The sequence below is a fragment of the Ranitomeya imitator genome, chromosome 4 (genome assembly GCF_032444005.1).
Source record: "Ranitomeya imitator isolate aRanImi1 chromosome 4, aRanImi1.pri, whole genome shotgun sequence".
Lineage (NCBI taxonomy): Eukaryota > Metazoa > Chordata > Amphibia > Anura > Dendrobatidae > Ranitomeya > Ranitomeya imitator.
The window spans coordinates 202,744,754-202,769,279 of NC_091285.1; the positions used below are offsets into that span (position 1 = coordinate 202,744,754).

Consider the following 24,526-nt stretch of genomic DNA (forward strand, 5'->3'; position numbering starts at 1 on the left):
CTGAATCGGAACTGGACAAAAGGAAGGTAGAACGGTGTCCTCGTTGAGGTGGAAAGGTGAAAACCACCTTGTGAAGAAAGGAAGGCGGAGGCCTGGGACCACCTTGTCCTGGTGGAAAATCAAGAAAGGAGATCGGCAAGAAATGGCCGCCAATTTGAAAATGCGGCGGATCGAAGTGATGGACCTGAGAAAAGCCACCTTCCCAGATAGAACTGACATGGAAAACTCCCTGAGAGGCTCAGAGGGGGGAACCCCCAAGAACGACCAGCACAACCTTTAGATCCCATGAATCCACAGAGGCCCTGTACGGAGAGACAGAATGGGCTACTCCTTGAAGGAAGGTCTTAACCTGCGGCTGAGAAGATAACATCTTCTCAAAGGGAAGAAGAGCGCAGGAACCTGGTCCTTTAGGGAACTAAGAGTGAAGCCCGAATCCAGTCCTGCCTGAAGGAAAACCAAATGGAAGGCAGGGAAAAAGACATAGGTGAAAAGCGGTTGGACTTGCACCAACGAAAGTAAGCCTTCCAGGTACGATAGTAGATCCTGGAAGACGAAGGCTTCCTAGCCTGGATTATAGTGTGACTCATCCGGGCCGAAAGGCCGGACACTCTTAGAACTGTGGTGTCCACAACCACGCCGTTAAACTGAGCGACTGATAATTCGGGTGGCAGATCGGACCGTGGGACAGCAGATCGGGTCTGTCTGGAAGGCACCAGGGGCGTCCGCGAGAAGATTGACGATGTCCGCAAACCAAGACCTCCTGGGCCAATCCGGGACGATCAGAATGCCCGGCACCCCTTCTTTTTCGACAGCTTGGAAAGCAAGGGAAGGGGTGGGAACCGATAGGGGAGCACGAACTGCGACCAAGGAATGGCCAAAGAGTAAACACCACTGCGAGATAATCGCGGGACCTTGGGACGACCCGAGGGACATTCCTGTTCAATCGGGACGCCGTGAGGTCCACCTCTGGAGTCCCCCATCGAAGAGCAATCAGGTAGGAGACCTCCTGAAGTAAGGACCATTCCCCTGCCGCGAGGCCCTCGCAGCCGGGGAAGTCGGCGGCCTAATAGTCCACGCCGGGGACATGCGCTGCGGATCTCACCAGGACCGTAGCCTTTGTCCAGAGGAGGATCCTGGGATCTCGGCAGAGGCCAGAGAACCCAGAGTCCACCCCTGGAGGTTGACATATGCCACTGCTGTGTCATTGTCTGTCTGGATTCGAATTGGCAGGCTGCTGAGAATCCTTATCCAGTGAAAGACAGAAAGATGATCCGGAACTCGAGGACATTGATCGGTAGAGAGGACTCCTGCGCCGACCAACAACCCTGAAAAGAACAGGTGACAAAGCCCCACGCCTCCGCCGAGCAGGCTGGCGTCCGTCGTCACCACCTGCCAGGGAACTGGAAGAAAGGATATGCTGTGAAGGATCTGCTCTGGGATAAGAGAAGTGACCTCGGCCACCAGTCGAGGAACCGTTTGACCCGGGAGAAAGCCGGATCGGACGATGCAGGGAGAAGACAGACGTGTCCCCCTGTGATAGAATAGCCTGCTGAAGAAGTCTTGAATGAAACGGGCGAAGAGAAAATTGCTTCCGATGTTGCAACCAACCTCCTTAGGACCTTCATGGCCCATCGGAAAGGAGGGGAGCCGAGAACCCTGGAGCAAGCGAACTTCCCGACAAAGGAGGGAAATCGTGTCTTCGGGAAGAAAGACTCTGGTCAGACAAGTGACAAAGAACATGCCCAGAGATAAGAGGCGCCGAACAAGACGGAACTTCTTCCTATTGACGAGCCACCCGCAACGGCTAGAGCGTCGGGGAAGATTGATAGACTTTCGGGAGCCTGAAACCGAAATTCCTGAGCCTCCATGGAAGCGATTACTGAATGAGGGAATATCATCCTGAAGTGTTTCAAGACGAGACTTCCTGTTAAGCAATTTGAGATCCGGACTGGGACGAACCGTGTAGTCCTCTTTCAGTACAAAGAGATTTGAACCGTTCCTGTTCTGGGACGGGAACGATTACCCCGGATTTAAGGAGGGAAACAATGGCTGTAAAGAAACCCGGGACTAGAGCGGGGTCTCTTGGAGGTTGGGATTCAAAGAAAACGATCCCAGGGCCGTGAAATGAATCTATTTTGTATCCAGAGGATACAAGTTCCCTGGCCCATGCGTCCTCTACTGAGGAGACCCAGACGTCCCTGAGGAACAGGAGATGGCTGCCCAGCCTGGGAAATGGGCTGGAGTCTAGTCGTGGGTCATGCCTAGGTGGAACTTCCAGTCCTGGACCTGGAGAATCCACCTTAGAAGTAGAGGGAACGCCAGGAAGGAGTGAGTCGAAGAATACCTTCTTCTCTTAACGTGCCTGAGGCCTCTGCTGTTGCGAAAAAGGAATCTGATGCTGCAAAGCGACGAGAAAAGCCGAAAGGACCGAAGTTGCCGCCTAGGAAGAGAACTGGTGCCGCCAGTGGCTTCCTTAGTAATTTGGTCCAGCTTGGAACCGAAAAGACGTGATCCTTGAAAAAGGCAGGCCCGTAAGGGACTTCTTTGATGACTCGAGCCAAACAGAGTGACGGCTGGCAACAACATTACTGTACTGAAGACGCGACGTCCAGGGAACAAATTATTCCCCGGCGTGAGTAATCTGGGTGGAAACTTCCGCCATCCAGTCTGGTGGAGCTCCGGCCTGAATGCCCCAACGGAGTTGTTTAGCCCCTTCGGATACAGAGAAACCCAAGTGGAAGCGAAAGCCGGGCATAGAGATGATGCGGCAGCTTCGAAAGTCGAATTCACGAAGGATTCCATGATCCTATCGATGGAATCTGTCAGAGTCTCCCCACCGGACAGCGTGAAGACTGTGTTGGTGGCAAGTCTAGCAGCGGCGGATCCACAGAGGGAGAGGTCGTTCTCCAACGCCTCTCATTCCGGTTGGCGATGAGGTCCGGAGGAAAGAGATATGAGACTCCAAGACGCTTGTCTCTGTGAGAACGTCTGGTCGAATTCGCTCTCTCTCTGGCCAGAAGCTCCTCGATTCAGGATGAGGAGCGAATCCCTTGGGAGGTAATTTAGACCGTCTAAACGAAACCGCCTGATCTGCGGGTTCCGTCGAGGAATCTTTGATGCCACAGGTCAGATTGGACGCTCCAATGAGGCCTTGAACCATATCCCTCATGTTATGATTTGGTTAGACTCCGGCCCCAAATTATCCTCCGAAGGCGCATCAGAGAAAAACCTCGCCTTACTCGGGGGGGGGGGGGGGGGGGGGGGGGAGGATCAGGGGGAAGTCGACCACAGAGAAGGACCGTGGGGCGAGATGGACCGAGGAGAGAACTCAGACCAGCGTTCCTGTCTGGATCTTTCACGGCCTGTATTGGAAGACTCGGACGGAGCTTCTTGCGACCCACTGGCTACTGCGGAAGTCTGCAGGGGCAACCGATCGAGCACGGACACAAGGGTCTGGGACACCCGTGTGAGATCCGCTATTGATAGAGACAGAGGGGAGGCCCAGCCTGGGGTGGGGACTTCGCTCTGAGGCGGAGCAGCAGGGGGGGTCTTGGGTGGTGAACATAATGTGGGTTGCTGCAGGCCTGTCTGAGGGAAGCTTGCGGTTACAAGATGCACCCTGAAAGTGTTTCACTAAGGCACAGGCACAGGAAAAAAGTAGGAGGTCGGGAGTGACCTTCCTTAAAATTAGACCGAACGGGCCCCTGAGGTAAATGTCAGAAGACTAGGGGACCGGGGATTGAGACAAACTGCGGTGCAAAGGTACTCACGGCAGACACTGCGGGATCCAGATGGAAGGTTGCACGGCCTTGAAGATGCTCCTCAGGAACGATAGCCCCTAGGAGAACAGGCAGACACATCTGGGGCACTCTTGTCCGAAACTTGCTGCAGGTCTGAAGAACAGCAGTGGGGAGATGCGAGGATGCCAGGAATTTGCACTCTTAGGATGTGCAAAGAAAAACGTTCCTGGCACTGAAATAAGCATCTGTGGCTGCCTGGGAGTGGTGGGCGGGGCTTAACCGCCAGGCCAGGAGCACCAAGATGGCGGCGGTGGGCGGAGCTTGCCGATAATAGTCGGGCGGGAGAAAAGCCCGCCCGAGGGAAAGGAAGTGGGAGGAGACGCAGCGCCGGAAGTAGGCCCCGGAAGAAGCCGGGGCCTAAATTTAAGGCCGGCGGCCGCCGGGAAGGGCCGCGGCGGTGGGTGAAGCGGCGCGGTTTCCTGCAAGGCCGCCGTGCCGTGGTAAAAGGGCACAGTGCGGCCGTAGGAGGAAGCGGCGGCGGTGCCTGCAAAGCCGCCGCACCAGAAGAAAGCGGTGCGGCCGCAGGAGAAAGCGGCGCGGCTGCCAGCGAGGTGGCCACGCCGTGTCAGAAAAGAATAGTGCGGCCGCAAGGAAATCGGCGCGGCTACCATAAGGCCGCCGCGCCAGGACAGAAACAGTGCAGCCGCAGGGGGAAAAAAGGCAGAGGCTGCCGCACGGCCGCCGCATCGGGACAGAGCACAGTGCGGGGGAAAAAGGCAGCGTGGCCGCCTGTAAGGCCAAGAACAGCGCGGCTGACACGCTAATGGGGCGACGACCCCGGCCCCATGAGAAAATGTCAACCAGGTCAATACAGCCTGGAAAAAATCCCAAGGGACCCCCAAATGACTACCCTGGAACTGATGAAGGACCCAGAGGTACTTTGGAATACTCACCTAAAAAATCCCACGCCGTCCTTACTAACCTCATTCTGTGGGAAAATATCAGACGTCCAGGGAGCTGATGGACGTCCTCGTCTCCTCCAACCGACAGGCTCTGGTGGGCGAGTGGGTGGGGGACGGAGCCAGGACCGGACTTCTAAGCACGCTTGTGTGCTAGGATCTTGGTCCTGGTGGGTGATCTATGAGGATACGGGGTGGCAGTACACGCCGTACTCATAGTCCGTATTGTGGGACTACAGGTGTGACTGTTCACCCTGTATCCCTCCAGAAAATCTGAAAAGAAACGACGCACATTGAGGTAGATAAGGGTCTAATGAAAGACCCGTGTCCACCTCCTACTGACACTAAGCTAAACTGAATATCCTACTTCCTGTCGGTAGGGTGTACACTGCAGAGGAGGAGCTAACTTTTTTATTTGCATAGTGTCAGCCTCCTAGTGGCAGCAGCATACACCCATGGTTCCTGTGTCCCCCAATGAAAGGCGATAGAGAAATCCCTGTAGTTCGCACCATCCATCGTCCCCTCAACTCAGACCATTTTCTCTGTACCTGCTGTCGAAAAAGATCCCCACAGCATGATGCTGCCACCACGTTTCACTGTGGGGTATGGTGTTCTTGGGGTGATGAGCTGTGTTGGTTTGGCACCAGACATAACGTTTACATTGGTGGCCAAAAAGTTAATTTTTAGTCTCATCTGACCACAGCACCTTCCTCCATACATTTGGGAAGTCTACCACATATCTTTTGGCAATCACAAAATGAGCCTTACAATATTTGTGTGTAAGGACTCTTCTATAAAGGCCACCTCTATGGTTTGTACAGCTTACTGTGGTCGTATGGACAGATACTCCAGTCTCTGCTTGGGAACTTTACAGCTCCTTCAGGGTTACCTTTGATCTGTTGCCTCTCTGATTAATGCCCACCTGGCCGAGCTGAGTTTTGGTGTGTGGCCCACTCCTGCATGCATGTGACTCATGAATGTAATTGCTGGTACCAGAAATTTTTAGGCGCTTCATCGCAAAAGGGGTGAATACATATGCACATACCAATTTTTCCTTATTCAATCCCATAAATTTAACTTTACGCCTTTAATTTTTCTCACTTCACTTAAACCAACTTACACTATTTCATAATGCTAATGCATCACGCACAAATCGTATTACAAAAGTAATGAAAGACGTAATGTAACAAAATAGATAAAAAGCCAGGGTGAAGGGGTCTGAATACTTTTGCAAGTCACTATAAATGGATATCCCACTCTGTAGCCACATCGATTACCTGAGTGTAGAGCTCATATAACTTTGGTTCCAGATATAATGCACGTGGATTTGAAAACTTGGAAAAAACTCCTAGATGAGCAATAAGTTGCCTAAAGATTAAGAAAAAGACAAAAGGCTTCAAAACCAAATTTTCACATTAAATTCAAAGATTGCCATATTTATGGACTATTTAACACAGGGAGCACCAAGCCAAACACAGAAAATAAAATATTTTAGGCTAATCAAAAGGATAGATGATAAATGTACGATCTCTTGGGTCAGGCTGCTGAGACCTCACATAAAACAAGAAAATAGGGCCCACAATCGAAAGTGTGAATGGAGTTTTGGTCAGCATGTGCAAACCACACTCATAGTACCGTAAGTCAATAGTAAAATGGTGTCACATACGATTACGACTGCTTTATTTACCCTGGGAGGTCAAGATCTGATCCCTTATACTCTTTCACTAGATATGATTGCGTAAAGTAAATTATATCAGGTCAGGTCTGTTCTAGCTCCATAGATGTCGCATTTGCAGGAGTGGGGGTGTTGGTATTTGTATCCCCTCCAATTAGATATTCATGACTTATGATATAAATGATCTATCCATAGAATAAGCCTGGAAAAACAATTTATCTTCATGACAAATGTCATTTCAATAATAGGCCCCACTGCATAGATCTAGGCGCTCATGTAAAGTGTAAGCATGCAACAGTTTCATAAGCACCACAAGAATTAATGCTTTTAAGCAAAAAAAGAAAACTGACCTAAAACTGCGCATACAGAAAATGTTAATGAAAACACTTCTTAGACTGTGACTTAAAAAGATAACTAACCGAAAAATGCTGTAAGTTAATGAGGCTTTGAGACAAGGGAGAGAAGTGTGAAACCAGCTCCACAACTAAACCTCACACCACAAATCTTTTCTTTTATTCAAACAAACTTTATAAGGATGCATAAGAGAAGAATAGCGATCAATAAATGTTAGCAAGAACAAGGTCTATATCCAACACTGTTCAATATAGAGAAGTTCAAACAATAAGAAACAATGTGTGAAGAAATCCATATGTGGAATCCAGGTTGACATAGCTGACACCAAGGCCAAGATCAGTATTTATAGCCTAAGGCTACTTTCACACTTCCGTCGGTACGGGGCCGTCACAAACCGTCGGCCCAACGCACCGACGGACATTGTGCTAAATTTATCACAACGTGGGCAGCGGATGCAGTTTTACAACGCATCCGCTGCCCATTGTGATGAGCGGGGAGGAGGGGGCGGAGTTTCAGCCACCCGTGCGCGGTCGAAAATGGCGGACACGTTGCACAAAAAAAAAGTTACATTGAACATTTTTTTGTGCCGACGGTCTGCCAAAACACGACGCATCCGTCGCACGACGGATGCGACGTGTGGCCATACGTCGCTAATGCAAGTCCATGGAGCAAAAACGCATCCTGCGGGCAACTTTGCAGGATGTGTTTTTTCTCCAAAACGACGCATTGCGACGTAGCCCAAACGACGGAAGTGTGAAAGTAGCCTAAGGGTACCGTCACACAGTGGCACTTTGATCGCTAGGACGGCACGATCCGTGACGTTCCAGCGATATCCTTACGATCTCGCTGTGTCTGACACGCTACTGCGATCAGGGACCCCGCTGAGAATCGTACGTCGTAGCAGATCGTTTGAAACTTTATTTCGTCGCTAGATCTCCCGCTGACATCGCTGAATCGGCGTGTGTGACGCCGATTCAGCGATGTCTTCACTGGTAACCAGGGTAAACATCAGGTTACTAAGCGCAGGGTCGCGCTTAGTAACCCGATATTTACCCTGGTTACCAGTGTAAATGTAAAAAAAAAAAAAAAAAAAAAACACTACATACTTACATTCCCGGTGTCTGGTCATGTCCCTCGCCTTCAGCTTCCCGCACTGACTGGTGAGCGCCGGCCAGCCGTAAAGTACAGCGGTGACGTCACCGCTGTACTGTCCGGCGCTCACTGTCAGTGCAGAGAAGCACAGCGCCGAGGGACAGACACCGGAATGTAGTGTTTGTTTGTTTTTTTACGTTTACGCTGGTAACCAGGGTAAACATCGGGTTACTAAGCGCGGCCCTGCGCTTAGTAACCCGATGTTTACCCTGGTTACCAGGGGACTTCGGGATCGTTGGTCGCTGGAGAGCTGTCTGTGTGACAGCTCTCCAGCGACCAAACAGCGACGCTGCAGCGATCGACATCGTTGTCGTATCGCTGCAGCGTCGTTTTAGTGTGACTGTACCCTTAAGGTACCGTCACACTTAGCGACGCTGCAGCGATACCGACAACGATCCGGATCGCTGCAGCGTCGCTGTTTGGTCGCTGGAGAGCTGTCACACAGACAGCTCTCCAGCGACCAACGATCCCGAGGTCCCCGGTAACCAGGGTAAACATCGGGTAACTAAGCGCAGGGCCGCGCTTAGTAACCCGATGTTTACCCTGGTTACCAGCGTAAAAAAACAAACAGTACATACTTACATTCAGCTGTCTGTCCCTTGCCGTCTGGTTCCTGCAGTGACTGCTGGCCGTAAAGTGAAAGTGAAAGCACAGCACAGCGGTGAGTCACACAGCGGTGACTCACCGCTGTGACTGTGCTCTGCTTTCACTTTACGGCCAGCAGTCAGTGCAGGAACCAGACGGCAAGGGACAGACAGCTGAATGTAAGTATGTACTGTTTGTTTTTTTACGCTGGTAACCAGGGTAAACATCGGGTTACTAAGCGCGGCCCTGCGCTTAGTTACCCGATGTTTACCCTGGTTACCAGTGAAGACATCGCTGAATCGGTGTCACACACGCCGATTCAGCGATGTCTACGGGGAGTCCAGCGACGAAATAAAGTTCTGGACTTTCTTCCCCGACCAGCGATCTCCCAGCAGGGGCCTGATCGCTGCTGCCTGTCACACTGGACGATATCGCTAGCGAGGACGCTGCAACGTCACGGATCGCTAGCGATATCGTCTAGTGTGACAGTACCTTTACACTAAGGGGGCAGGAGTGCAGGAGTCAATTTTTGTGAAAGATTAGACATTGGAGTGATAAACCAGACCCTGTGACTGAGTGGGAAGCCTGAAAGAGGAAGGGCTGGAAAAAACACAAAAGATTTAGGATATACATCTTTACAACATACAATAGGATCTTATCAGAGTAACAAAAGATGTAGTAATTAGGCAAATTGCTCACTTGCCAAACATTTAAGAGCACCTTCCCACCATCTTGTTTTCAGTGCACTTAAACGTTAGCCCACGCCAAGGCTGCAGTGAGCGACTTTACTTGGTTTGAGCAGTCACCCAGCGCTGACAGAGTCCTTTTAACATTGGAATAGCTTCAGTTATCATAATGGAGTATGGTAAAACCATGATCACACTACAATCCTTTATCAAATATCATTGATATCATAAGAACACAAACAAGAGATTATTGCTGCACTTAATCACGTCGTCAAAAACTCTGCATGCCAGAAACGTAAGTGCAATGTTAAGCTAAAGTAAACCTGAAGTTTCAGCCGTGATCTATTGGAACTGCCTAATGCCAATTACACACCAATCAAGTGCATTGAAAATACTCACTTTGAGGCAGCTCTTCTGGTCCTTTTTCCTTGTGATCCAATATTATCAATCTCATCCAAATCAGTGTTGCCTTCTTCTTCCATTGCTACATCCTCCGCAATGCCTCCATCCATAGTACAATCCTTTATCTTATCAAGCCTGCGAAGGTCTTGGGATGGAGCAACTAACAAGTCTGCTGGATAGTATTCATTGCTGGAGATAACGTTGACAAGAAGCTGAATATTTTGTTTATGAATATTAACAGCACACTACAGACATCTTAAGGAGTTGTCCACTATTGGGACAAGCTCATCTCATTCCCTAGGTTTGGCCCTGATAAAAATAAAAACACTTATACTCCCCTCCTGTGCCACGTTCCCAGGGCTCCCATGAATTTAAGACACGTGAGCCTTGTGCCCAGTCACCGATGGCGTCACTGTCCCCGCCTTCAGGCGTAAAGGTAATCAAGAGGCAGAGGGACCTGCGGCTGGCCTCTTACTTCCTTCTTGATCACTAATCTGTCTGAAGGTGGGGACAGTGACCCCAGCGGTGATTGGGGGCAGGGCTCACGTGTCATGACAACTTCATGTTAGTCTTGGGAATGAAGGTCCTGACACCACTGGAATGGGAGGTGAATATAGATGTTTTATTTAATTGGAGCAAAACATGGTGAATAATAAGGTAAAGACAAGGAGAAGCTGAGCAGAATGATATGTAGGTTTGTGGGAAAAGACGTGGTATAACTTGTGTTTTATACATAGAAACCCCTGGTGTTTGTATGTATGAGTCCAATGGGTGATTTTTCTAGTGACTGAGAGATGTCGCTTCATGCACTGTCAGAGGGGAGACTGTCAATCACTGAATATGACCGCCCACTGGACTCATTTAAAGACTAACATCACAGATTTCAATGAATAAAATACAAGCTTGAGTGAAATTTGCCCCACAAAAATGTATAGCAATCTGATCAGCTCCTCCTGCTCTATAACATGCCTGCAGATCAGATGCTACTTTCAACATAAGTTCCATTTAAAGTTTATCTAGATTGATACATTTCTCTATAAATCAGCATAAAAGGAAATATAGAAAGGTTAAGCTGAGGGAGGAAGATGGGGAGGCAGCTGTAGTTTTTCTCTAATGCAATTGCATATTCACTTCAAATAAAATCTATGGGACTGCTGAAAGGTTTGGGATAGAATTGGTGTAGCCAAGCAGTTACTCGGAGAACCTGCACTCTGATATTTACGACTTATGCAGAGGATAAGATATAAATGTATAATGACCCCTATAATGGTCGCTGTCATTTCAACAAACATTGCATAAATCAATAGTACAGGCCAATATAAGAAAACTGGTAATTGTGATCTTCAGAATGAAAAGAGCTATGGTTCAGCATGTGATATATATGGGAAAGGATTAGCACAGCTCTGCAGCAGAGACAGACCCCAATGTCTAACCATTCAAGGGCCACAATCCGCATTGAAGAGCGCATTTAAAAGATTAAATGGCTAGGATCGGAGTGTTTATGATGCCGTCAGTCCTATAGTCATGCCAACACCATTATGCCATTTAGTGGGAACAACCTGGTTAATGTGATGCACAAGTATGACAAGGAGTGAAAAGGTTGCAAACATTTTTCTTCTTGTAAAGGTTCTCAGTTTTCAAAATGGCTAAAACTGCTACGGTAGACATGCTAACACATTTATCTACTAACAATCCTATAAGATCTCCATTTTAGTCAAAAAGCTTCTAAGTGAGGTTGACAGAAAAACCTACCTTATAAATCTCAAGAGAAGAGGGGAAAGTTCTCTTGATCGGGGTTCCACTCTGTCCGGGAAGTGTGACATTGCTTTCCAGAGAAGAAACCGAAAATTGGTGTTATCAGTCCTCTCCATTACATCTGCTCTACGTTTCAGCATATCACCATACAAAACTCCAATGTCTCCTGGATAAAAGCCAGGGAAATCCAACCTGCACTCGGACTCGTTATTTTCTCCATTTTGTAGTTCTCGCTCTGCATGAAAAGAGGTCACTCATGAAAAGTAGGGTAAACATAACGAAAATGAAAGGACATATGTCTACAGAACAAATTCTGGAGCAGCATGGAAAAAGTTGAGTGAATGACATGGGGCCTATCTAGACTCAAAGATGTAGCAAGAATAAACTTACTTATAAAGCACAACTTTCCTTTGTGACACTGCCAATCATGTACATCAAAGGAGTAAGAATTATTTCATATGGAGCACCGACCTTCAAAATTTGGATCTGCATCCAACGACCCACATGAACGCATATTACAGTCTGATATGTGCCAACATGTCATGAGTTACAGGTGATGAAGGAGATAGAGACTTAGAATGGATAACCAAATAGGGCAACATATCTACAGATAAGTTTGGCGAGGAAATGCTCAAAAACTCCAAGAATAGGATCCTAAATTACAACCCACAGTACGTTACCAGCAAAAGTAGCCGACTTCTCCAAATGCTCATGAAACACCTTCCAGAAAGTCTTATTTTCCATCTCATTTGCATGCGAACTGTGAAAAAGAAATGAGAAGAGAAGTTCACTTTTGGACCAGAGCTGTGGAACGTTATCAGACACCTTCCCTCTCAGTTGCCAGCTCTTTCCTGTCGGAGGTCAGCCATAAAGAACACAATTACCTATTTGTATATCTCTGTGAAGTAATTTTAGATTATCGCACTATTCTAGCAAGCCTAATAAGTAATGCTGTCATGATGATCAATCACACAAAACCGCTTATATTGTCATATAGCGCCTTGAAAAATTAGCCAAGCTCAACCTTTATTTATAAAATCTGCCACTCCATAACCTAAAAAACGCAAATGAGGCTGAAGTGCTCTATGCCTTCCCGGCTCTATTCCCTGCCTAGCACAATGGCCGATAGCTCTCTGGCTTGACTACACTGCCAAATTGGCTGTGGTATAGATTGACTAATCAAGCAGCTACATGGCAATATAAGCTGTTTAGGTGCTTGATCGACTTGACAGATTCTTTTAAAAGGGTAATTCCCATCTTTAGACGAGATCAACTAAAGATAGGATAAGTGATAACTTGTTGATCATGGGAGTACAAACACCTGGATGCCAACCGATCTTGAGAACGGGGTGCTAAATCGCCTAGTCCGAATAAAGCGGTAGCTGGGCATGTGCATCACAGCTTCATTTATTTTCTATGGGACTGTGGGAAAAATCCAAGCTCTAGGCTGTTGTTGGCAGTCATGGTATGTCCAACTACTGCTCCATTCACACAGGGCTTTTCAGAGTTCCAGTCTCATGATTGGTGTTGATCCCAATGTTTATACTCGATCAGTAAGTTCAGTACCCAATAAGCAAGGAATGGATAAGTGATAGCTTGCAAAGGTGAGAAGACTTTAACAGCTTTGGTTATGCTAACAAAAATGATTGTTCGTCAGGAGCAATGATTTGAAGGCTGGCTTAAAATAATCACAATCAATGAACATCTCCCCATGTAATCAGGGGATGTGCTGCCATTACCAAGACATTCCATGGACCATTCTGCACACGTAGATCAATTGTCAGACCACCATTTGGCTTATACATAGCAGATCAGCAGTTGATTAGTGGTGTGCTTATAGGGGCCAAACATCAGTCATATGAAAGGTTATACGAAAAAGTTAAGACTAGCCATTTAATTAATTTGTTGTACTTACACAATAAGATCAATCACTGGGTCCCAAAGGGGACTGAAGTTAACATAAAGCATAGCCAGCAGATATCTCAGTGGCACCTGGATACAAAACAAAAACGTTAAAAGAAAGAAAAATAGATGATAAAGCAAAAGCCAGAACCTGGAAGAAGCAATGCAAGGTACAGCACGCCAACAGAATGCAAACAGGAGAATGAATAACCAACTAACCTCTTGGAAATCTTCCATCGCTGCTCCTTGTACAAGGTCATGCCTCAGCTTTCTAAGATGAAGTAATTTTTCTCGGTATAAATGGACAGTGGCAGGGACAAGCTCTGCTTGCAGGAGTACAGAAAACACGGCAGAGTCTTCACCTTTTCTAGGTTCCTAGAATTCAGACCAGAACTGGTTAAGCCTTTCATGATAAACCTACAAAACAAACGCTCTAAAAGATTCATTTACCTCTAGCCTTGCAGATGGCTGGTTACAGAAGTGATTTAAAATCCGTATAGTCAACAGGCGCACCTAAATAAGATTGGGAACATTTTACAGATCAGCACAATAATAATATGCAGACGGTGACATTAAAGGCTTGTTCACATTCACACATTGCATTTTTGCCACGTAGCGTTTTACCGTACCAGCTAGTGAATGAGATAGCCGACGTCTCATGCACATGCTGCTCATTTTTACCTTGCAGATTTGAAACAGTTTCATTTCTGCAGTATGTCCACTCTTTCAGCAGCATTTTTCACCCATTCAAATGAACGGGGTAATAATGAATGAAAGAACGTATCAAAAACATGCATATTTTATGCAGCATTTTTCCTGCCATGATTCATGTTTTGGGTGCAGAAATATCTGATGCAAATACTTAAAGGGACACTGTCACCTGAATTTGGAGGGAACAATCTTCAGCCATGGAGGCGGGGTTTTGGGGTTTTTGATTCACCCTTTCCTTACCCGCTGGCTGCATGCTGGCTGCAATATTGGATTGAAGTTCATTCTCTGTCCTCTGCAATCTTGCCTTGCGCAGGCGTGTACTATGGAGGACAGAGAATGAACTTCAATCCAATATTGCAGCCAGCATGCAGCCAGCGGGTAAGGAAAGGGTGAATCAAAAACCCCAAAACCCCGCCTCCATGGCTGAAGATTGTTCCCTCCAAATTCAGGTGACAGTGTCCCTTTAAAGGGGGTATGGGGGACTTTAAAAAAAAAAAAAAAAAACAAGAAAAAAATATGCCCAAGCACTAACAGGCAGGTAATTGTAACTTACCTGCCTGTTAGTGCTTCGGTTCTTTTTTTATGAAGTTGCAGATAAACCCTTTAATGTTTGCACATACCTCAATGCAAGCCGTTATTGGAATTATGCAGGAAAAGGCATTTCATTAAAGCTGTCCACATGTAATGAAATTATTTTGAATAGGGTTTTCTAGCTCAGCATAACTGACAAGTCTCTCCAAAAACACAGGGAGACTGGACAATCTAACAGAGAAGGTGCACCCAAAAAGATGGTGGGGGATCAGGTCAGATGATCATTCTCCCCTCTCCCATATAGCTTTTACACTATGTATTCTCTGATATGGTGCAGCATTTCAGAGCAGAACATACATGCCTGCGAATAGGATGCATGTCCCAGTTTTACACTGCCATGGATCACCCGACTGATTCCCTAAATTATAATGAAAACTTCATCAAGAACTTCATGGCATTATGTATAGACTCTGAATGACTGTACTGATAGTAGACTTGAATTTCATCTTAAAAACAGAGGAACTGATCTCTGAACCTGTTGTCAGAAAATGATTACCGTATATACTCGAGTATAAGCCGAGATTTTCAGCCCAAATTTTTGGGCTGAAAGTGCCCCTCTCGGCTTATACTCGAGTCAAGGTGGGTGGCAGGGTGAGGGGGTGAGGGCGCTGAGGCATACTTACCTGCTTCCGGCGATCCTGGCGCTCCCCCTGCCGTCCCAGAGTCTTCGGTGCTGCAGTTCTTCCCCTGTTCAGCGGTCACGTGGGACCGCTCATTAGAAAAATGAATACGCGGCTCCACCTCCCATAGGGGTGGAGCCGCCAATTCATTTCTCTAATCAGCGGTAACGGTGACCGCTGATAGAGGAAGAAGCTGCGGCACCGAAGACCAGCTGTACGGTGGAAGGAGCCGGACGCCGGGAGCAGGTAAGTATCGCATATTTACCTGTCCACGTTCCAGCCGCCGGGCGCCGCTCCATCTTCCCGGCGCCTCTCCGCTCTGACTGTGCAGGTCAGAGGGCGCGATGACGCATATAGTGTGCGCGGCGTCCTCTGCCTGATCAGGCAGTGCGGAGACACGCCGGGATCGGACGCTGGGAGCTGCAAGCAAGAAAGGTGAGTATGGCTTTTTTTTTTTTCTTTTTTTTTATTGCAGCAGCAAATGCACAGATATATGTGGAGCATCTATGGGGAAATATGAACGGTGCAGAGCACTATATGGGTCACAGCTATGGGGCAATATGAATGGTGCAGAGCACTATATGGCAGAGCTATGGGGAAATATGAACGGTGCAGAGCACTATATGGGTCACAGCTATGGGGCAATATGAATGGTGCAGAGCACTATATGGCACAGCTATGGGGAAATAATGAACGGTGCAGAGCACTATATGGCAGAGCTATGGGGCAATATGAACGGTGCAGAGCACTATATGGCAGAGCTATGGGGAAATATGAACGGTGCAGAGCACTATATGGCAGAGCTGTGGGGAAATATGAACGGTGCAGGGCACTATATGGCACAGCTATGGGGCAATATGAATGGTGCAGAGCACTATATGGCACAGCTATGGGGAAATATGAACGGTGCAGAGCACTATATGGCACAGCTATGGGGCAATAATGAACGGTGCAGAGCACTATATGGCACAGCTATGGGGCCAGAATGATCTATTTTTATTTTTGAAATTCACCGGTAAATGCTGCATTTCCACCCTAGGCTTATACTCGAGTCAATAAGTTTTCCCAGTTTTTTGTGGCAAAATTAGGGGGGTCGGCTTATACTCGGGTCGGCTTATACTCGAGTATATACGGTGTGTGTGAGTGTATATATATATATATATATATATATATATATATATATATATATATATATATATATATATATATATATATATATATATATATATATATATATATATATATATATATATATATATATCTATAATATAACGCTGGGAGCGTCACTCTGTCAGAAGCCTTTATATAGACTGCGAAGGCGCAAGCGCCGGCGCAGTCTGGGCCTCACAGAGTGACGCTCCCGGGAGATCGCGGTATGCGTTCACACTGAACGCACACCGCGATCTCCAACAGAGAAGCAGGGACCGCCAGGAGGGTGAGTATCGGCCATATTCACCTGTCCTGCGTTCCACCGCTGAGCGCCGCCATCTTCCCGGTCTTCGGCCTGTGACCTTCAGTTTAGAGGGCGCGATGACGCGCTTAATGCGGGCCAGCGCTGCCCTCTGACTGAACAGTCACAGCCAGGAGACCGGGAAGATGGCGGCGCTCAGCGGTGGAACGGGACAGACAGGTGAGTATAGTAAGTGCTGGGGGGCCTGAGCTGGCGGCGATACCGGCACCTGACCCCCACAGCGCGCCGGTGTCCCCGCCTGCTCAGGCCCCCGGATAGGTGCAGCACATGACAGGATGGGGACGCAGGATGGGGACGCAGGATAGTTGCAGCACATACCAGGATGGGGACGCAGGATGGGGACGCAGGATGGTTGCAGCACATACCAGGATGGGGACGCAGGATGGGTGCAGCACATACCAGGATGGGGACGCAGGATGGGGACGCAGGATGGGTGCAGCACATACCAGGATGGGGACGCAGGATGGGTGCAGCACATACCAGGATGGGGACGCAGGATGGGTGCAGCACATGACAGGATGGGGACGCAGGATGGGTGCAGCACATGACAGGATGGGGACGCAGGATGGGTGCAGCACATGACAGGATGGGGGCGCAGGATGGGTGCAGCACATGACAGGATGGGGACGCAGGATGGGTGCAGCACATGACAGGATGGGGACGCAGGATGGGTGCAGCACATGACAGAATGGGGACGCAGGATGGGTGCAGCACATGACAGGATGGGGCGCAGGATGGGTGCAGCACATGACAGGATGGGGGCGCAGGATGGGTGCAGCACATGACAGGATGGGGACGCAGGATGGGTGCAGCACATGACAGGATGGGGACGCAGGATGGGTGCAGCACATGACAGGATGGGGACGCAGGATGGGTGCAGCACATGACAGGATGGGGACGCAGGATGGGTGCAGCACATGACAGGATGGGGACGCAGGATGGGTGCAGCACATGACAGGATGGGGGCGCAGGATGGGTGCAGCACATGACAGGATGGGGGCGCAGGATGGGTGCAGCACAGGACAGGATGGGGACGCAGGATGGGTGCAGCACATGACAGGATGGGGCGCAGGATGGGTGCAGCACATGACAGGATGGGGGCGCAGGATGGGTGCAGCACATGACAGGATGGGGATGCAGGATGGAGCAGCACATGACAGGATGGGGACGCAGGATGGAGCAGCACATACCAGGATGGAGACCATATACCAATATAAATGCTCGCCACCCGGGCGTAGAACGGGTTCAATAGCTAATATTATATATATATATATATTGATGTGATTTTCTTACAGAACCATGTAAATAAAATATATATATATATATATATATATACATGGTTCTGTAAGAAAATCACATCAATACATCAGAGCTATGCTGTACTATGTCAACTCATGACAATAAGCTTTGGTTTTGACTGAAAAGACAACCTCAACATAAGGGTATTCTCTTTAAAACAGGTCTTTCTGAAGAAACAGAAAGGTTTCCCCCTGCAATACTGGCACATCACACTGCAAAGTTTCCAAGGTCTCAATTATGCACTGCAAATGCCATAGTAGGCTAATCTTTAAGTGGTAAAATAGCTAAGAGAAAGAGTCAAGCAGTTCAGTTAGTGTTAAGATACCTTTGATGAGTTACTTGATATATTATACTGCAACTGGGAAAAGACCTCCGACTGTATGTCAGTAGAAAGTTGCTCTTGATAGCCACTGAAAACTAGTCTAGTGAAGTAAAGATCAGCCAGCAGTAATGCACATGGATCCGAGGGAGCAGCACTATGAGGAAATAATCAATGCAAATCAGACAAATATTCTTCATATTAAACAAACAATAAGAGAGCCACCCCGCTCATAGCTGTCTGGCAAGGACAACCACAGAGGCCTGCTGCAGTCCTCTGGTTGTCATGCCGACCCAGAGTTGACCCACGATCATGTCACTGGGTCACCAATGGGTGAAGCCAGTGATGTACGTCCTGCAAGCGGAAGTTAAATGTCGCTGTCAAGACAGCGGCATTTAACTAGTTAACAGCCATGGGTGGATCGCGATTCCACCCACAGCTATTGCGGGCACGTTCGCTCTATATATCAGATGTCATGTGCCTGGAAAGGTGCAGACTCAGCGTCAGAGTCTGCACCAAACAGAAGGATTCTGACATGTGCGTATTATTACGGCACATGTCGGAAAGGGGGTTAAAATCAGGGTGGGTCATTATCTTTGCTAAGAAAAAAACGTAGAGAAAAAAGTTTGACTACACAAGCATATCATCATAGTTGTCTGTAATCAAGCATGAGCTGTGTCAGTAATGCTGAAGCTCAATGGACTTGTTCTTGGAAAGGCCCCACTAAGTCCTACTCTACAATCATGTACCGAGACCTTGAAAATTAGGACAGGGCAACTTTCTTCTTTGAGTAGGGCCAATGGGATTAGAGTATTTTACAGAGCCATCCCAAATCACAAAAATAGCAACATTTAATATCGTGAATTTGAACAGGTCTGAGACTTACAGTAACAATTTTTTCACTCGTTCCACGGGCAACACCTGTAGAATATCAGCAGAGTCATCCAGACTAAGGAGCGTACTCACAGCTTGGCAGGCTACACACAGGACACCTACAACAGAAACATGTTGGTACATCAGCCTACAGGTTAAATTCCTTCATCGCTACACCAGTGGCCGTGACTTCCAATACTTACACAACCCCTAAATAATAAAGCTGGAAATTAAGACTATGAAATGCAACCACAAGAATATGCTTCAGGACACAAATAAATAATAATAAAAAGATTTGCAGGATCCTGGTCCGGCATCCATGTCGGTAGTCCATGGCAGCCTGCGCAAATCCCCTCGGCTGGTACTTGAGTGCAGGCAACCGAATAAGTCTCTGGCATAGCCACGTGGATGCCGGTCCAAGGTATTACTCATTTTTTGCTCAACTCTAATAACCACTAAAGCTACAGTTGATTTTTAGATTTTGCTACTCACCTTGAGAAAACGGAGTTTGGTTCATCGAAGAGAACATATTTTCTAGAAACTGGGATAAAACTGGAAAAATTCTTTCCTTTTCCAGAGGCCTGCAGAAAGAAAGAAAAAAAAAACGATGAAAATTATAACAAGATATTTATACTTTTCAGTTACTGAATTTTCCACGTGTTGTCACATTATATTTACCTTAAATGAGGTAACAGAACTAAAGCAGCCCAACAATAGGACAATTCACGGACATCCTCATGCGAAGAAAAGGTCACCAAAGATAACACGTAGTCTAGCACTGGGGATTGCTGACTCTCACAACTTTTCAGCTTCACACTAATTGGAAAAGAATTAAGGATAATTCAAACTTTACAATTAAAGGGGTATTCCCATCTAACGCATATACATACACATTTCGGGAAAGCACCCATTGTGAGAATAGTGGATACCTGTCCCTCGTTTTCTGATGTAGCACGTCCATCAATAGCAGCATATACTATTGAGTTTTTTAAAGTACCTTCCATTGACCAGAATGGTGAGAGCGCAGAGGTCCTCTCTCTGCCTTACATTGATCACATCTTTACGGTGAGGACAGGGTCTAGAAAATAATCTTTGTTTTAAATGTATAAATACTTCTTAGGCTAGGTTCACATTTGCGGTTCAGTACGCAGCGTTTCGTACACAACCGCAAACGCATGGCAAAACGCATGATAACACTGGGTTTTTCCATCCGCATCAACTTACGCATGACAAATTAAAAAAACGCAACGTTTGCACGTATTTGCTTTGTTTATGCGCATGCATTTGTTATAAAAAAAATTTCAAGGAGAATTTCCTTGACAAGCCACACCCAATGAGCGTGGCTCATGGGATTTCTGCATATAGACACTTTTGCAAATGCAAGCAAACGCATGTCCTTGCTTTCCTATGCGTTCCCATAAACTGTAAGGCGTTGTTTTGACGCAATCCTTCCGCAAGCGTCCGCATGCGTATGGCAGCAGAAATTTGATGCCAAAAAAATTCTAACATGGTGCGTCAGCCGTACACTGCGAAAATACGCATGCGTAAGCAAACATGGGGTAACGCATGCAAACGCAGGCGGCGTCTGCAATGTTAAAGATAGGAAATCAAGACACATGTGGATGTATGCATCAGAAACGCTGCGGACAACTGCAAATGTGAAACCAGCCTTAGAATACACAAAATTCAATGGAAATTGTGTCTTTTCTATGTAAAAAAAAAGATTATTATGCCATTTCCCATTAAAAAAAAGCAACTGCTGGTCAATTACTTCAAATGTACAAACTTACAGCTCAGGGTTTTCCACAAACACGAGAGGATATTTCTCAAATGCCAGTGAACCAACGGCAGGGGGCTCAGCCTTTTCCAATATCAGCTTTGTCAAGATCACCAGTGCTTCGCTTCTGGCTGTGCCATCATCCTCAGTAAAGAACTGCAGAATATACTGCAAGAAGCCGGGCAGGAAATGCTGAAACACAAAAGCGGAGGAAACTATTACACAGATACTGACTGCAATACGCCTCCACTCAAAACCCACGGTATTAGGGATTCACTCAACTTGCCGTATCCAATACAGATTTTGGCTCCAGCCAAAGTCTTTGTTTACGTCCCTGCAGCTGAACACATCCAGTCTAGGAATGTGACCACTGCAGCCAATCACTGGTCTCAGTGGAATTGTGCCACACATACAGACTTTGCCGGTATCAGTAATGTTGGTAGATGGCACATGTTCAGTAGCAGGGACTTAGATAATTTCTTTAAGGGTATGTGCAGACGATCAGGAACTGGCAGCGCCTAGAACGCATTGTATGTTCGCGGTGTCCAAAGTGCTGCCGTCTATTGAACGCAGGTGATTCCGCATATGATCACTAAACTGTGCGGCTTCACCACGTCCAATACATTCTGTTGGTGAAATTTTCATGTGGAGAGTCGCATCACCGCAAGAGAAATAAACATGCTGCGGTCTGGAGACGCGGGTGTCTGTGGGTGCATAGTGGACATGGGACTGCTTGAAATCCTGTCCACTATGCTGTAACATCTGGATGCTCCCTAAGTACGCAGCGTTTACTGATCGTCAGCATATACCCCAACGATGTGAAAAGTGAAATTAGCCAATAATTTAGAGCACATTATCTAATTTAACTAACTAGCTGATATGTTCGGGGTCATTCAGCTCCCTCGCAAAAGAGAAACTGTCGCTGGTTTAACTCACAATTTTTTTTTTCAACTGAAACACTAAATGGAAAACAGACAAATGAGAGAAAAAACCACTGGGGGGAATTTATTGAGACTAACATTTTATTAAACCGATCAGAACAAAAATCCCGCTGGAGTTACAGGATTCTAACTCTTCATGAGGTGCATGTCTCTTAGTAAAGGAGGCACATCGTTAGCTGTGCGTGCGCCAGAAAATCAAATCGATCTGCACTATAATTAACACCAGTGTATAGATGGACGGCATGCGGCCCGAATCATTTCTGCTACACTCTGTCCACTTATCAAATGAAAAAAAAAAAAAAGAGTAAAAAAAAAAAAAAATTGTTAATGTTTGTGCACATATAGAATGTGTATCATAAATTGTGACTTATGCCAAAATAGTACATTACCCCCATATTATTACAAACTTGGTCCTGGGAGCAGTTTCAGTTAACTGTTTTATGCCCAATAATTAAATGCATAAGAAATTTATTATTTTCTGTTCCTCCCGAAAAGCAATAAAAGGAATGTAATCTGTGACTGATTTGTCCCTTGACAGCATCACTGGTGCCCAACAGAGCCCACTGACTTCTAATGGCATCTGTTGGTTTCAGTCAACCACATCAATATACTGGAGAAAAATATACATAATCTGCAACGTAGCCTCCGATACAGGGGAGAACATAGCACAATAAACAAAGAATGTCGCTAAAGTAAAAAGCAATTCAGCAGCTTGTTATGTATTAAACACCAACACCTAAAGTGTGACAATGCTTAAAGGAAGAAAGTCTCATCAGTAAATTAACAGAATTGACCCTTTCAAAAAATCTTGGACCCTGGATGCACTTCATTATGAAAAAACAAACTGCGCCTTACTCTCCAGCCCCAGGTCCAGCACGGAGTCTCAGATGCGGCTTCCTTAACACAACCACGGCAGCCATTATCAGATACAGAGTACGGAGGTGGAAAGTCAGAAGGACCCAGAAAAGGTGAGTAAAGCACTTTTTTTTTTTTTTACAAATTGTACTGGAGAATGGTATTTTCTGAAAGGAGACAACAGCTTTCAGAGGTTTTCTGTGATTTCACATTAAGGGTCTATCCTTAGTATAAGTAAATCATTGTGAGTTTAGTAGGACCCCCACCTATACGCACAACAAAGGGGCAATGGAACAGTAGCACTGGACACAGTCGCATGTGCACAGATAATGTCGTGTCAATTACTGCAGTGAAGGGACTCACACCTATCACTTAATGATGGCCTACTTTAAGAATAAATCAACATTAAAATGTTAAATGAAGACAAAACCCATATGAAAAAAAAAAACAACAGTATCCAAGCAAACATCAGTAATACTTGCCTGTTCAAACTGCTTCATTTTGAAAACTTTTCCAGAAAAGTCCAACAGTAATCCCCTCGAAATTTCACTGTTAAGAACCTTCAAGATAAATGTAATAAACACATTTACACAGTTTATCACCTATTGCAGCCTAAATGGTTATTTTTTATTATTCCGTTACATGTTAATTCCCCAAAAAACAGGTATATAGAGTGACTAGCTAAAATTAAAAGGTTTACAGCTTGCCAAGAAAGAATAAGAGACCCTTTACCGCCCTGTACACACACTCATGCAGGAGCCTCCTGAGCAGGGCACTACTAAATAGTGATGAAACCCAAAAAGAAACCACTTGAAATAAGTACCGTATATACTCAAGTATAAGCCGAGATTTTCAGCCCAAATTTTTGGGCTGAAAGTGCCCCTCTCGGCTTATACTCGAGTCAATGTGGGTGGCAGGGTCGGCGGGTGAGGGCGCTGAGGTATACTTACCTAGTCCCAGCGATCCTCGCGCTGTCCCTGCCATCCCACGGGCTTCTGTGCTGCAGCTTCTTCCCCTCTTCAGCGGTCACGTGGGACCGCTCATTAGAGATCTGAATAAGCGGCTCCACCTCCCATAGGGGCGGAGCCGCCTATTCATTCCTCTAATCAGCGGTGCCGGTGACCGCTGACAGGAAGAGCTGCGGCACCGAAGACCAGGCAGAGGGACAGCGCGAGGATCGCCAGGACTAGGTAAGTATAGCATATTCACCTGTCCTCGTTCCAGCCGCCGGGCGCCGCTCCATCTTCCCGGCCGGCGCCTCCATCTTCCCGGCGTCTGCGCTCTGACTGTTCAGGCAGATGGCGCGATGACGCATACAGTCTTCCCGGCGTCTCTGCGCCGGAACGAGACGCCGGGAGCTGCAATCAAGGGAGGTGAGTATGTGGTTTTTTTTTTTATTGCAGCAGCGGCGGCAGAGATTTCTATGGGGCACAATGAACGGTGCAGAGCACCGTATATGGCACAGCAATGGGGCACAATGAACGGTGCAAAGCACCGTATATGGGCACAAATATGGGGCACAATGAACGGTGCAGAGCACCGTATATGGCACAGCAATGGGGCACAATGAACGGAGCAGAGCACCGTATATGGCACAGCAATGGGGCACAATGAACGGTGCAGAGCACCGTATATGGGCACAGATATGGGGCACAATGAACGGTGCAGAGCACCGTATATGGCACAGCAATGGGGCACAATGAACGGAGCAGAGCACCGTATATGGGCACAGATATGGGGCACAATGAACGGTGCAGAGCACTGTATATGGCACAGCAATGGGGCACAATGAACGGTGCAGAGCACCGTATATGGCACAGCAATGGGGCACAATGAACGGTGCAGAGCACCGTATATGG

General features: G+C 47.0%; 1 protein-coding gene across 1 annotated transcript in view; it reads right to left on the minus strand.

Annotated features, from left to right (window-relative positions):
• Window positions 1-24,526, minus strand: part of UTP20 (UTP20 small subunit processome component) — a 183,391-nt gene that overhangs the window by 109,296 nt on the left and 49,569 nt on the right. The window contains exons 11-23 of the mRNA XM_069764293.1: window positions 23,150-23,227; window positions 20,885-21,063; window positions 19,773-19,910; window positions 19,587-19,675; window positions 19,108-19,213; window positions 18,228-18,378; window positions 13,661-13,723; window positions 13,430-13,585; window positions 13,224-13,300; window positions 11,989-12,068; window positions 11,306-11,543; window positions 9,551-9,742; window positions 5,977-6,067 (exon numbers count right to left, since the gene is read on the minus strand). Coding sequence (XP_069620394.1) covers window positions 5,977-6,067; window positions 9,551-9,742; window positions 11,306-11,543; window positions 11,989-12,068; window positions 13,224-13,300; window positions 13,430-13,585; window positions 13,661-13,723; window positions 18,228-18,378; window positions 19,108-19,213; window positions 19,587-19,675; window positions 19,773-19,910; window positions 20,885-21,063; window positions 23,150-23,227 — 1,638 coding nt within the window. The remainder of the gene's footprint in view (window positions 1-5,976; window positions 6,068-9,550; window positions 9,743-11,305; window positions 11,544-11,988; window positions 12,069-13,223; window positions 13,301-13,429; window positions 13,586-13,660; window positions 13,724-18,227; window positions 18,379-19,107; window positions 19,214-19,586; window positions 19,676-19,772; window positions 19,911-20,884; window positions 21,064-23,149; window positions 23,228-24,526) is intronic.